Source organism: Sminthopsis crassicaudata, chromosome 4 (assembly GCF_048593235.1).
Source record: "Sminthopsis crassicaudata isolate SCR6 chromosome 4, ASM4859323v1, whole genome shotgun sequence".
Lineage (NCBI taxonomy): Eukaryota > Metazoa > Chordata > Mammalia > Dasyuromorphia > Dasyuridae > Sminthopsis > Sminthopsis crassicaudata.
Window position 1 is genome coordinate 351,618,197 of NC_133620.1, and position 15,005 is coordinate 351,633,201.

The 15,005-nt window shown below is 36.6% G+C and overlaps 1 protein-coding gene across 1 annotated transcript; it reads right to left on the reverse strand.

Moving 5' to 3' along the window:
* Nucleotides 1-849: 849 nt before the first annotated feature.
* On the reverse strand, nucleotides 850-11,894 carry KRT25 (keratin 25). Its single transcript, XM_074265482.1, has 8 exons — nucleotides 11,472-11,894; nucleotides 9,898-9,980; nucleotides 9,425-9,581; nucleotides 6,127-6,288; nucleotides 5,903-6,028; nucleotides 4,738-4,955; nucleotides 2,959-3,026; nucleotides 850-1,305 (listed from the first exon to the last, which is right to left on the reverse strand). Exons 1-8 carry the CDS (start codon nucleotides 11,892-11,894, stop codon nucleotides 1,196-1,198), a joined length of 1,347 nt encoding a protein of 448 aa, XP_074121583.1. The 3' UTR covers nucleotides 850-1,195.
* Nucleotides 11,895-15,005: the final 3,111 nt, after the last annotated feature.

Consider the following 15,005-nt stretch of genomic DNA (forward strand, 5'->3'; position numbering starts at 1 on the left):
CCTATTCTTCCATTGGTATGGGGAGTTTTGATTGGGGAAAATTCCTCTTTTGAGTTCAGGTTGGGGGCTTTCTTTGCCTTTTGTAATCTTAGAGAATTAGAAGTGTCAAACATACCTGCTGAAGGCCTGTGTGGCCCATTGTGCCTGAACCAGATTGAGGTATAATTGGGAAATATTTAATAAAATAAATAAAAATTCAATTATATATATACATGTATATAATTATCTATCTATCTATATCTATATCTATCTATATCTATATAATCTAAAACTGTCAGTATGTTACTGGCAATTATCCTTATGTACAGATTAATTGCTCTCATTCAGTCCTCATGTGTAAGTCTTCATGACCCTGATGGATCATACCATCCATGAAATTTTCTTGGCAAACATACTGGAGTGGTTTGCCATTTCTTTCTCCAATGGATTAAGGCAAACAGCAGTTAAGTGACTTGTCCAGTGTCACATAGCTACTAAGTAGTTGAGAATGGATCTGAATTCAGGTTTTCCTAATTCCAGGTCCAGTGCTTTATCCATGGCAGCATCTAGCTGCCCTATACTGATTTGTAGCCCTGTGTATTTAACTCGTGAGCCACCTAGATGCCTTCTAATGGCCCCCATTAATGGTCCCCTTTTCTGGCCTAGACCCCTGAAAAATTGAGAGTTTTGCCCACTGGCTTAGAGTCAGAATGTGTCAGAGATGACTGGTCTTTCCAGATGCAAAGATAGGTTTATCCACTACCTCATGCTGCCTGTGTTGTGACTATGAATTTTGGAGGTAAGACAACAAAAGGCCCCAAAGATAACTTGCAAGAGAAAGTTTATTGAGTACTAAGAAATCCCAACAGATGAGGTCATCATCATCTTTGACCTCCACCAATGGCACAGTTGTAGGTGATGCTGCTTCAAATGATCTTATGCCAGATGATGCTACCTCCCATGAATGCGTGAGTGTGTGTGTGTGTGTGTGTGTGTGTGTGTGTGTGTGTGTGTGTGTGTGTGTGTGTGTGTGTGTGTGTGTGTGTGTGTGTATAAGCAAGCTTGGCCATACCTATTGCAAAGAAAGAAGCTACATTTCAGGACTAAAAGGAAAACTACATTTTTTTTCTCTTCGTAGAGCTGATTATATATCCAGATGGTTTCTCAATTCCTTTTCTTTAAAGGCATTGAGCATGAAACCCTCTCTCATCTCTGATTAATTGTTTGGGGCTTTCTCTTCCAGAGATTGGAGCCTGGTAGTGAGGACTTTGCTTCGTTGGTCAATTTCCTCAAGCACCTTTTTCACCACGATGGCTTTGCCCAATTCTGCAGAGAAAATGGAAAAAAAAACCTTTAGAAGTTTGGAAGTATCAGAGAGATCCCATTTCTGCAGAGAAAATGGAAAAAAAAACCTTTAGAAGTTTGGAAGTATCAGAGAGATCCCATGCACCCATCCCAAAAAGGTGCGTGCTCTAAGAAGGCTAATCTGAGAAAGAGAGGCTCCCTACACAAGCATACATCCCCAGCAGCACTCTTTGTGGTAACAAAAAGGTACCCACAAATTGGGGAATGGTTGAACAAAGTGTGGTCGGGTATGGTCACTGCTCTTTGAGAAGGGAAGATGAGGAGCTCAGAGAATCATAAGAAAACGAATAAATAAAACAGAATGAAGCAGGTATAAGCAAGGGAGTGATATGTGGAAGATGGTTTGGGAATGGAAATCAGAGTTGTCAAGTAACCAGCCTATAGGCTCATTTGGTCAGCCACACTGTCCAAGTGCCCCAACCACATTAAAATGTAATATTAAAATTAATCATTAAAATGAAATATTTAACAAAAAAATGAAAATACAATCATACATAATATTAAATTTTAGAATTAAGTCGGTATGTGGCCCTCAGAAATCCATATGTACAGATTAGTGACCTGTGTAGTCCTTTTTACTTATTCTCTAAGTAGTCCAGGCACCTCTCTAAGATTACAGATTTATTATTTTATATTATAGTGTATCATAACATATCATATCATATTATATTATAATATATTAATATACAATAATGTGTTCTATATGCTATAATATATTGTGTGATATATAGAATACATTGGTATTATGGATCTATTGAGCATATTAAGATGTGATAGATATATTAAGGAGAAATAACTATATTGTAAAATCAAAAGAATGATAAAACTTTAAAAATAAAAAGAAGCTGAATAAATATATATGATGAAACATATGACTTAATTGCATTTTATTGTATTGTGTTGCCATCAGGTCCACCTCATAGGATATAATGGAAAAAAACACTGGTCTGGGAACCAGATGGAATGAACTAATGAAAAGTATGAAAAATGTATTAAAAAGTAATGGAAATATGTGCAATGCATTGTGCTGATACCAGAAGGCCTGACTTTGGCACTTATTAATTATGAGATTTAGTCTTAGTCTGCCTGAATTTCAGTTTATCCATCTATAAAATGGGGATGATTATAGGGTTACTGTGGTAAAAATGCATTGCAAACCTTAAAACATTACAGTGATATAACTTTTTATTAACATTCAGTCAATTAAAAAGATGGACACTTGCTACTTTGGGGACATAATTATCTATCATATTTATCTGAAGACATAGTCTATTAGTATTTGTTATAATCTATTCATTTTATATTTATTATTATTAGATTAATGTATCATAGTAGTTTATCATGTTTAGTTTATATATTATTTATGCATTATATGTTATATTTTAGTCAAATTATTACAATGTAAATATTTCTATTTTAAGTTCAATTAAATGCATATTTAAGCTCTCCTGTGGCTAAAACACCGAACTAGGCACTAGGAAAACTGTAATGTGATGAAATGAAGTATTTTCAGAAAGTTTAGAATTTGTGAGGATCTGGTCATAGGAATATGACTTGGAAAGATGATTATAATTCAACTAGTGTATTTTAGAAACAGAATTTCATTCTATTTACCTTTAGCTTGACTTCCCAGATTTCCAGATCCAAGATCTTTAGACTTGTAACTTCCAGATTTGCAAGCTCTGTGGAAATAGATAGTGGTTGAATGCATCCTAAAATGCACTGAGAAGCTCAGTGACCAAATCCTAAACTCAAAAGGGACTTCAGGGGCCTTGTAGACTAATTTATTCCTGAAAAAGATTTCCTCTGCAGCTCATCCAAGCATCAGGTATCCCGCCTGTGCTTGAAGATCTTCAAGGAGGGAAACCTTACTGCCTCCTAAGTCAATTTATTCTACTTTGGGAAGGCTGTAAGTGTAAAGAAATTTTCTCTGACATTGAGCTTAAATTTTCTTTGTTGTAACCTTCATGACATGATATAATGTGAACCTTCTATTTTCTGGAGTCCATTCTCACCCAATGGTAGTTGCTCCTGAAGGGCAGATGCCCCTGTTATTCCTAACTGCTCTTGGGATTTGCCATCTGCCCTGAAATTGGAACTTAAGACCCCTAGCCCTCTCCTTCTTCTCTGCAGTTCAACTCTCCTGCATATTGCCCTTCTTGACTAGAATTTGAATTCCTTGAACACAGGGACTGTCTCCTTTTTCTGGTATAATCCCCAGTTCCTGGTACATAGTAAATAATTTTTTTTGTTCATTTATTTCTAGCTCTATGAACCTGAGCAAGTCATAATCTCTGAATCCTAGATCCCTTATTTATAAAATGAGAGGGTTGGATTCATTTCTTCCAATGGCACTTCTAGTCTGAATCAAGGATAAGGTTAGAAGATTTTATAACTAACATTGTTTTTGAGAAAGGTTCTTGGCCAGGATGGAGAGAAGGGCCTGAGAAATTAAGTGCCTCATTCATGTCTGATAGCCACTTTTATATCAGGGATGGGACTTGAACTGAGGCCTTCTTGACTCCAGGTCCAGCACTCTCTACTGCTTTTTACTATTAGATTTTTATTAAGAATTTTGGCAAGATATGTTTAACCTATATTGGACTGCTTGCTGTCTATGGGAGAAGGTTGGAAGGAGGAGGGAAGGAGAATAATTTGGAACACAAGATTTTGCAAAGGTGAATGTTAAAAACTATCTTAGCATGTATTTGGTAAAATAAAAAGTTATAAAAAAGAATTTTGGTGAGAATTTATGCAGTATATTTAACTGCTGGAAAAAACTCAATCACTGAATGAAAGTATAACATTTTTCACTTTTCTTTTATGAAAGTTGGACCTGTTCTATTAAATGGTGGGAAGGGGAGGCAATTGAGGTTAAGTAACTTGGCCTGAATCACACAGGTAATAAATATTTGAGCCACGTTTGAACTCAGGACCTTCTGATGCCGGGGTGGGTACTCTGTCTATTGCACCACCTAGCTGCCCTTAACATCATTTAACATAACATTTCATATTTTTCTCTGGATGATTTATGGTTGAGTTAATGCTAATTCATTTTCTAAGAACCCAAGTCCATAACAGTTTCAACATATTTTGTCTTATGTAGAGTTTGCTTTATCCAGGGAGGGAGGAAATAAACATTTATTAAGCACTTACTATATGCCAGGCACTCTGTTAAGTGCTATGAAAATACATCTTTATAACAATCTTTATAACAATTCTGGGAGGTAGATGCTATTGTTATTCCCATTTTATAGATAGGGAAACTGATTCAAAAGTTCAGTGACTTGCCCAGGATTGCTGAGTTTTTAAATGTTTGAGGACAGTTTTAAACTCAGATTTTTGTGACTCCAGCCCCATTGTTCCATTCACTGTTCCATGCAGTTTACTTACCCTTCATCTCCATCAATCAGGAAGCAGTAGGTTTCAATTTCCTTCTCTAGGTAGACCTTGATATGCAGGAGCTGCTCATACTCCAGCTTCTGGCCCTCGGTCTCAGTTCTGACTTGCTGCAGTTGCTCCTCTAGAGCCCCAATCTGAGCCTGGATTTGTGACAGCTGCACACAGTAGTTCCCTTCTGTCTCGGTCAGTGAGCATTCAAGAGAATGTTTCTATTACAGGCAAACAAAAGAATGTTTAGAAAAAATTTTCAGATCCATATAGATGTGATCAGGGTCACTGCCTTTGTAAAATTGATCATCAAAAGCTTACACTTTAGTGAGGGGACAACAAACAGATGGAAAAATGTAACACAAAACACCCAGATGAATATGTAGGAAAACCCCAAGAAAAGTGCTAATGCAAGGGATATTTTCTAACTTGGGAAACAAGTAGAAGAAGAAAAAAGTATATAATCTATAATAATAATAATAATAATAATATAATATATAAGAAAAAACATCAAGGAAAATTTCTCAGAGTGGAACTTAAGAAATAATGCAGATAGGAAAATTTGCAACTTGTTCAGGACATGGACAGCACTCAATTAGCATATATTGTGGGAAATAAATATAAGTCAGAATTGCAAAGCAAGAAGGCATTAGATAGCTTGGGTCTTAAAGGGTCTGTATTTATTAAATTGTTGTTGTCCTTTGTTCTCCAAGAGGACCATGACATTAGCGGGGAGGCAAGGCTTTGGCATCCAATTTAAATTGTAGGCGATGAATCCCTGTAGGCAATAGGGATTTTGAGTAGAATTAACATATGTGCCAAAGATAAATTGGACTGGGGAGAGAAAGAAGACAGAAAATCTATCTCCAGTAGGATTTGTTTTTAACAGCTAATTTTTAAGTGATATAAAAATGATCGAAGCCATACCTAGGGAGGGAGGACCAGAGCTTTGGACCAGAGCAAGACTGTGGGGATGCTTACTCCTTTGCCTATCCTATCCACGAGGTGGCAGCAACAATCACCTCATCTCAGCCTCCCATTCAGGTAGCAGCAGCACATTAAGTGAGCCTGAGGAGCCCATCCCATTGCTGCTGAGCTGCAGCTTGTCCTGCCAATCAGAACCCTGAAAATGATGCCCCAGACAGCTGAGCAGTCACACGCGTCCTACCGTGGCTAAGAGAGACTGAAGTTCAATTTCTAAGGTTTGAAGGGTGCGCTTCATTTCGGTCAGTTCATTGCGTGCTGAAGTTGTGGCTCCCACATCATCCGAAATCTGCTGCTGCAGGGATGCACTCTGAAACACCACGGAAAAGGCAGCCGAATCTTAGTTCTGGGACTCCTACTGGGGCGCCAGAGACATTAAAAAACCCCCAAACTCCCAAATAGATGCACCTTTTCATTGAACCAGGCTTCAGCATCCCTGCGGTTCTGCTCAGCCAGGTCCTCGTACTCCGCCCTCATATTGTTCAGCAGAAGGGTTAGATCCACCCCTGGAGCCGCGTTCATCTCCACATTCACGTTTCCTCCAGCAGCGCACTGGAGAGCTTGCATCTCCTAGAAACAGAAAGATGTGAAAGAAATATGAGGGCACCTAGGTAGTGTAAAGGGGCAGCTAGGTGATGAGGTATTAGATCTGGAGTAAGGCCTGAGTTCAAATCCAGCCTTAGATGCTTACTAGCTGTGTGACCCTGGACAAGTCACTTAACTGTCTCAATTTCCTCAATTGTCAAATGAGCTGGAGAAGAGTATTGCTTTGCCAAGAAAACCCCAATGGGCTTATGAAGAGTCTCAACAGACTGAAATAATTAAAAATGTGACGTATATATGGCATGTGGACTTGGATCCAAAATCTGAGTTGGAATCCTTCCCAAGACAATTAACTACCATGTGACCTTGGGCAAATTATTTAAACTTTCTGTAACTGTGTTCCCTATTGTCAAATTGGGATGAAAATGGTACATTTCTCCTGAGAGTGTAATGAAGATTTAATAAAGTAATATATATATATATATATATGTATGTATAAAGCACTTTGTACAACATAAATATAATATATACATATAATATATAACATGTTATAACATATATATTATATAGTTATAAAATATAATGATATATTATTTATCATCATTATCATCATTGTTATCACTTGATCAAAATCATACTGTCCAATAGTATGAGGGCCTGGACTAGGAGACTTGTGTCTCCAAATCCCAAATTCCCTACTCTTTTCTATGATATTATATTAATTCTCCTTTATTCCACTATACTTATTTTATGTCAAGTTGCATCATTCAGAGTCCTTTGCCATAAAAAATCCATTGAAATGTTCCGATGCCATTTTCATGCCTTTCCTTAGTTTCCTTGTATTTAGGCTAAACAGACTTCATTTCTTTGATCACACTTTATCTTATTCAGGGATTGGCGCTGATGTGAGTAAGATAATATTTATGAAGTGCTTTGCAGGCCTTCAAACAGTATGTACATGCTAGCTATTATTATGATATACTTTTAACCTAGCTGAAGCCCAAATTTGAGAAATTTCTGTGTTGTTGAGGATAAATAGCTCTGAGATCATAAACAGGTCATACATTATATAAACTAATTTCCCCCCCCCCCCCCAGAGGATAACTTCTTAAAGAAGCCATCAATTAGATTTCCTTGAAAAAAGACACTGAAATCTATTCCCCAATTAAAACCTAAATTCATATTAAGCACTTCACTGGTATGCAATTGGGTTACACTAATTAGGATGAAGGAAATGGATTTGCAGAGCAGATATTGTGAGATTGTTGTGGAAAAAAAAAAGTAACTGAAGGTATGAGAAATAACACCAGCAATAGTAATATCTTTAAATAGACTTAGAGCATGACTAATCATGAGACTGAGTCATAAATTGGCACGAAGGCTATTCCAAAAAGAACTTCCAAAATGTTTGGAGTAGTGGTGACATCATTGTAATAAATGTGAAATATCTCAGGATCCCTATAAGTACCATATATATGTGGTACCATAGGTAGTTAGATGGCACCGTAGATGGTGTGCAGGATCAGCAGCCAGAAGGACTTGAGTTCAAATACAGCTTCAAATCTGTTAGTTATGTGACATTGCTAAGTCACTTAATCCTGTTTACCTCAAATTTCTCATTTGTTAAATGAGCTAGAAATGGCAAACCACTAATTTGTTTGCCAAAAAACCTCAAGTGGGATCATGAAGAATTGGAAACAATTGAAAAGACTGCAAAGCAATAATCTCAGGGGACTGTTTTGAACAGCCTCATACCTTTGTATGCACAAGTTCTTGTGTATTTGTTAAAAGGGAGAAAAAAAGCCCCACTTATTGTTTTATAGTTACACTTTGTTCTTGATGAAAAATATTGTTGTTTCAATTAGTTACCCACTATTATTACCCTTTATCATTACATTATCTATTTATTTATCATTACTCATTTTATTACTTATTTATTATTATTCATTATTATTACAATTAGTTATCCTAGTAGGAGACTTAGCTCTTAATGAATTTTTGACATTCCCCCAAATCAAACCTATCGCCAGAAGATGAGATTTTCCAATTCCTGCCAATATTCAAAATAATATGTTATAGGAGTAAAAGATATTTCTAAAAGCTTACATTCCAAAATGCTTCAGAATGATCACTTCATGGGAGTATATATATGGAAGTAACCTTTTTTGGAATGTATGGACTTCTTTATATTTGTTTAAAAGTAATTTTTTTTTTTCTGAGGCAATTGGGGTTACATAGACAGGAAGTATTAAGTGAGGTCACATTAGAACTCAGGTTCTCCTGACTTCAGGGCTGGTGTTCTATCTACTACACCAACTAGCTATCCCAATATTTTATAATCACATTTATTAAAGTCATTTTCCCCAAAGGTGATTTTCCAAAGTTCCCACTGTGACCTAGGAATTCATGTTGAATGTCCTACTGAATTATCTTCTATAAGTTTATTCTTTCTATGACTGAGTAGTTCAGTGAATAAAAACAAGTGCTGGTAAGAGCAAGATTAAAGGTCTAACCCACATGTAGAGTATTCATTTTTGTTCTTTTGATCAAAGTTGTGAACTGCCAGCTGTTGTGATACTGGAGCCACCTGCTAGTGGCTGCTGGGTGCTGTGGGAGCCACCTGCCAGTGGCTGCTGGGGATCCAATTCAGAACAGCAGAATGGATCCCTTCATGTGAGAGGATGATGATCCCAGTAAGCTAGAATTAATTTTTTTTCCCTTTTGGTAAATAGGAACTCTTGATCACATGAAGGACAGTTGAAAAAACATTGAGTAATCCCTTGAATAGGATCATAGTGTCATAGGTCTGGACCAGATCTCACAGGTCACCTAGTCCTGTTCTCTTTTTTTTAAAAACACATGAAAGAACCAAAAGTCTAGAAAGGGGAAGATAATTGGCCATGTCCTGATAGTGGGAAATGTTAGTGAAGGAGGAGGAGGTGGGAATAGGGGAATCTGAACTCAGGTCCTCCCAATATTAAACCCAATGTTCTTTTTTTTTTTTTCCTGTATTTATACTGCTTCTCTATACCATTCCCAGTTTATGGCCTAAGGATAATGGGTCAGTAGCATTGCTATATCAGAAAGCTAGTTCACACTATATTTCACTATGAATAGTTTGTCTTTTGAGAGAAAGAAGATACTTAGGAAACTGCATTCCTACCTCTTTGTGGTTTTTCTTGAGGTAAGTCAGCTCCTCATTCAGAGTTTCATACTGAATCTCCAGATCCGTTCTGCACAGGGTCAGCTCATCCAGGACTCTTCGCAATCCATTAACATCAGCTTCAACATTTTGGTGAAAAGCCAGTTCACTTTCAAACCTTAAAGAGTATTAAAGAATTTTCGTTACTTTGGATAGTTTGGGGAAACTCCTAACCACAAAAGAAAGGGGATCCAGTGCTGGCATCTTGCTCCACCCTGAGGTTTCCAACTACATTCTCTCATTTTGCAGATGAGGAAACTGAAACTCAGAGAAGCGAGGCAATTTTTTTCCCCCAAGGCCAAACAGCAGAGTCAGAATTTGAACCCAGGTCTTCTAGACCTAGAACTCTTCCCACCACATTTAATGAAAGGATCAGCAAGATGGTTAATTTTGATGGCTTTTGTTACTCCTGAACATCTTTGCCCCACACTTACTTCAGTCTGAAGTCATCGGCAGTGAGCCTGGCATTATCGATCTGTAGGACAGCACTGGCATTGCTGGTGGTTGAAACAATGATCTAGAAATGGAAAGGTTGACAATATTCTGACCATATTGTTGCATGGATAATTTTATAGTTTTTTTCCTTTCTTGAACTGAAAATTGAAGGACTGGGACAGCTAAATGGCACAGTGGATAGTGCACTGGCCCTGGAGGCAGGAGGACCTCTTCCTACCTGTGTGACCCTGGCCAAATCACTTAACTCCAATTACCTCACAAAAAAAAGGGAAGGACTTCAGTTCTTTGGTGGAGTTCTCAGATTCATATCAATGTGGACATTCCTTTTTTGGTATAAATATCCTCCTTAGGTCTTCTTAATCTGTAAAATTCTATTTTCTCCCTCTCCCACTTCCATTCATGTGTTAAAGTAATGAAATAATTATCAAAATTAAGATAAATATATATATATACATAATTATTAGGAGACATTTTTAAAATGGATTAATTAATCAATTCAGGCTAATAAAAACCAGTGATGCTGGTTGATATATCCAAGTTTCCTGGTTTGTTTTTAAACTTTACAAGGACATTAAGGGAGCCTAGGTGGTGCTATGGTGCACAGAGGTGAATTGGTGTCAGGAAAATTCATCTTCCTGAGTTCAAATCTAGCTTCAGAAACTTACTAGCCCTATGAGTCTGGGCAACTCATTTAACCCTGTTTGCCTTTATTTCCTCAGCTATAAAATGGGCTCAAGAAAGGAATGGCAAACTACTTGCCAAGAAAACTCCAAATGGAGTCACAAAGAGTCAGATGACTACTACTAAATTACAAAGACCATTAACTTTTTTATTTTTTTAAAAGCACCCTGATCCTTAAAAATACTTTTCTGGATAGATTCTATGGATAACTATATTTTAAGATAAAAAAAAGTTTATTAATTTAGAATTGGAGAGCAACTTAGTTAAATTCAACAAGCATTTATTATTTTTAATTGGAAGGGAAGTTACATATTACACTTATGTAGTATTTTGAAGTTTGAAAAATACTATAGATAGATGTACATAATACATAACTTCATTATATATATGTGAATATATATAATATGCATTATGTATGCTGTATATATAACATGCATTATATGTAATATATAGAATATATTATATATAATGTATATATAAAATTCTCTCTCTTTTTCTTCCTCTCTCTTTATATATACAATATACTTCATTTCATTTGATCCTGAAAAGATGCTTCCAAGCAGCTCTTATTATTATCTCCTCCCCCCCCTTTTTTTTTTTAAAGATGAAGAAACTAAGTTTTAAAGAAGTTAAATGACTTTCCCAGAATAACAATGCTAGTGTCCAAGGCTGGGTTATAATTCAAATTTTCTGATTCAAGTAACATTTCTACTGCAGTAAGTTGATTCAATTTGCTCATTTTACAAGATGGTATAATGAACATAATACACTTTAGATCTGGGATTTTAATCCAAAATCTTTTGAGTCCAAATTCATTACTCTTTTCATTACACCAGGATCTCATAAAAATCACTCCAAATTATTTTCTTACCTGATTCTTAAGATCTTCAATTATTGGTAAATATCGGCTATAGTCATGATCAAGCCCCCGGCAAGATCCAGGACCAAATTTCTCATACCACCCTTTGATCTTCTCCTCCAGCTCAGCATTGGCCTCTTCCAGAGCACGTACATTATCCAGGTAAGAAGCCAGGCGGTCATTAAGGTTCTGCATGGTCACTTTTTCATTGCCAGAGAGAAGCCCTCCTTCACTCCCCAAGAAGCTAGTGCAGGAAGTGCTACCATTCCCTACAGTGGAGCTGCTCCCAAAAGCACAGGAAAAGCCACTTCCAATGCCAGTCACCCCACATGCATTTCCAGTCCCAAAGCCTGACCCTCCACTAGAGAGCCGGACAGAGCCTGTTGTGGGCCGGGAGCAAGATCTCCTGGGACCACTGGAAAGGCAAAGAGACATGGCTGATGGAGAGTGTATGCAGAGTCTTCTTGTGTGGTCAAGAAGTCCAAATGGAGTGTTGGTGTTTGAAATGACTTGGTTTGCCTATTTTATAGCCATTCCGTAGGGTGTTTCTGCCTCAATTGTGCCTACCATGAGTAAAACACTGCTTGCCTGTTCAGCAACTTACCCTAATTGAATGCTTTTTTTGTTTTCATAATTAGCAAATAATTTTACTGGGTCCATTTCCGTAGGTGGGTGGTTGCCCCTAGGTTGGTTGTTATCTCCAAACTGGTGTTGGGTGGAGTAATGTCAGATTATTATTATGCTTTTAATTTTGAATGAGTAATGCCTCTCTTACAGTCTTTGGAAGCTTAAAGTCATTATTCTGAGAGAAGAAAGAAAATTTAACTTCATAGTCTCAGAATCAAAGAAACTCAGAGTTGCATAGAACTTCAGTCTGACCTCTGATGAAACAGAAGTGACCTCGAAAGCATCTCCAACAACTTCCCACTCCTGTTTTGTGAGCTCTAGAGAAGGGGAACTGATGACTTTCCAAGACAACTTATTTCCCTTTAAGACATCTTTGGATATCTGAAATTCTAAGGAAGTTTTTTTTTTTTTTTTTTTTACATCAAATTTAAATCTTTCCCTAGCTTTCCTAACCTGGTTATCAGACCTTGTCTGTAAGGCAAAACTGAACAAGTCTAATTTATTTTCTATTTGACAGCATTTTCTTATGTTTCCTATGGTATTTGATCATGTCTGATTTTCTTTTTTCTTTTGCTAACTCAAGATTCTTTTGCTTCTATTTTACAATTAAGATAGCTATAAAAGATCTGTACAGACAAGCCTATATTTCTTTCTGTGTTATATAGATTATGTAAATCCACAGGACTAGAATTTCATTTCCATAGAGCCTTGTGCAGGGGTCTTTTATTATGGAAATCCTCTATATTCAGATATCATTCTCTTGGGGAATGAAAACCCATATGTGTGGGTTTGTATCTGCTGCACAGCTCATGCTAAATATCAACTTTCCCATTATTTCCTCTCAACTCAATAAATCAAATGGAATAGAATTAGAAGAGAGCTTAGAGATAATCTTTTCCACCCGCATTGTTTTATAGATGAGAACACTGAAGACCTGAAAGGTCAACTAATTTTCCATAGAAGTCTAGTTTAGATGGACTGTGTTCACCCTGAACACAGGGTGACACAGTTCCTCTAATGGTGATTTTTTGTTAGTTTCTCCAAAGGGCATCAATTTAAAATGTGGTTGCTATATATGATATATTCTGTTGGTTCATATTCATGTTAGGAGATACTTGTCTTATTTTAATCATATTGATAATGAAAAGCAAACTCATAATTGTCATTTGATAGGAGAAAGAAAGAATTTGGGCAGTTAGGTGGTATGGTAGATAGAGACCCGAAGTCAGAAGACTCATGTTTCGGAGTTCAAATATGGCCTCAATTACTAATCATGTTACTCTGGACAAGTCACTTAATCCTATTTGCCTCAGTTATTTCATCTTTAAAATCAGATGGACAAAAAATGGCAAGCTACTCCAGTGTCTTTGCCAAGAATGCTTCCAATGTCATCATGAAGGTTGGGATACAATTGAAACAACTGAACAAGAGATTTTATGTGAATGTCTGATCCTACAAATTTAGAAATATCCCTAATACTAAGTATGACATTTTTCTTTGTTTTACACCTTAGCCTGGGTGGAGAGTTGGGATTCTACATTAGTTAGACACTGTATATAAGTTATTTTTTTATTTACTGAAGGAGCAAAATATCAGCCTCAAAATGAGGCAAATTTGTAATATATGATATATGTAACATATGAATATATGAATGTATTTTTATACATACATACATACACACACACACACACACACACACACACACATATATATATATATATATATATATATATTCACATCAATCTTGAGTGTGGTTCCATTATTTTTTGACATTTAGCAGATTCTTCAGTAATTGATGGAAAGCAGATCACTCCCCTTTCTTAAAGTTTTTGCCTTTAAAATCATGGGTATAGAGTTATAAGGAACTTCAGGGGCCAACCTAGTGCAATCCCTTCATTTTATATATGAGGAAACAAAGATGCATAGAGGATATGACTTAACCAACATCAGATAGGTGGTAATTGGTAGAAGTAGGATTTTGAATCCAGATCTCTGAGTTCTTTTCATTCTATCATCCTGTCTCCCTTTGCTGAAAACTGTCCTTTTCAGTATGAGTGGTTAGAGGTATTTATTACTTTTGTCATTTTCTAAAATTGGCATAAGCTCCCTCTCTTTGGAAATAGAACATGAGTGTCAATGTAGCAGCACTAGGTTAAACATGGAAGTTCATGTGGATATAGAAAATTGGATTGTCAGAGAGGGTAATGACTGGCCCAAGATATGACATAGCAGGGCAAACCGAGGGGGGCTAGCCTTATCTGTCATATGGAACTTGAGAAAGCTGCTTCCCATCACTTTTCTGTATGTGCTGGTGATTTTGATGATCTAGGGCAAATTAATCTTGCTAACAATCATAGAATCATTGAACAGGAAGGGATCTTATCTGATTTGAGCCCCTGCCTTTAGGCAGATGACTCTTGAAATTATCCAGCACAGATGCTTATCTCTTCTTCACTCTTGCTGCAAATAGCACTATGTTCCCATATCCAAACCTTGGTATTTTCTTGGTTTATTCCCTAATTCACTCCTCAGTCACATCAAAGAGTTAAAATGTTGAGCTGAAACTTTCCTCAATGGAATCTCCACTCGCTATTTTTGGTTGTGCTCTTGAAAATTACATGCAATGTATTGAGCACATACTGAGTATGATTTGAATAAGAAAAAGTATTGAGTTAGGCCTTTATTGGAGTCTCCAGCTCTTCATATACTTTTATAAAGTGCAGGGACCCCATACTGAACACAATGAAATCCAATTTTATTCAATCCAGTCTAGTTCGAACCATTTCATTCCAATCCAGCTCAGTACCATCCCATACCATTTTATCCAACATAACACAACAAATATTTATTAAATGTCTGCTAGGAAAGATACAAAGACAAATCAATATTAAATTACTGCCCTCAAGGAATTTATAGCCT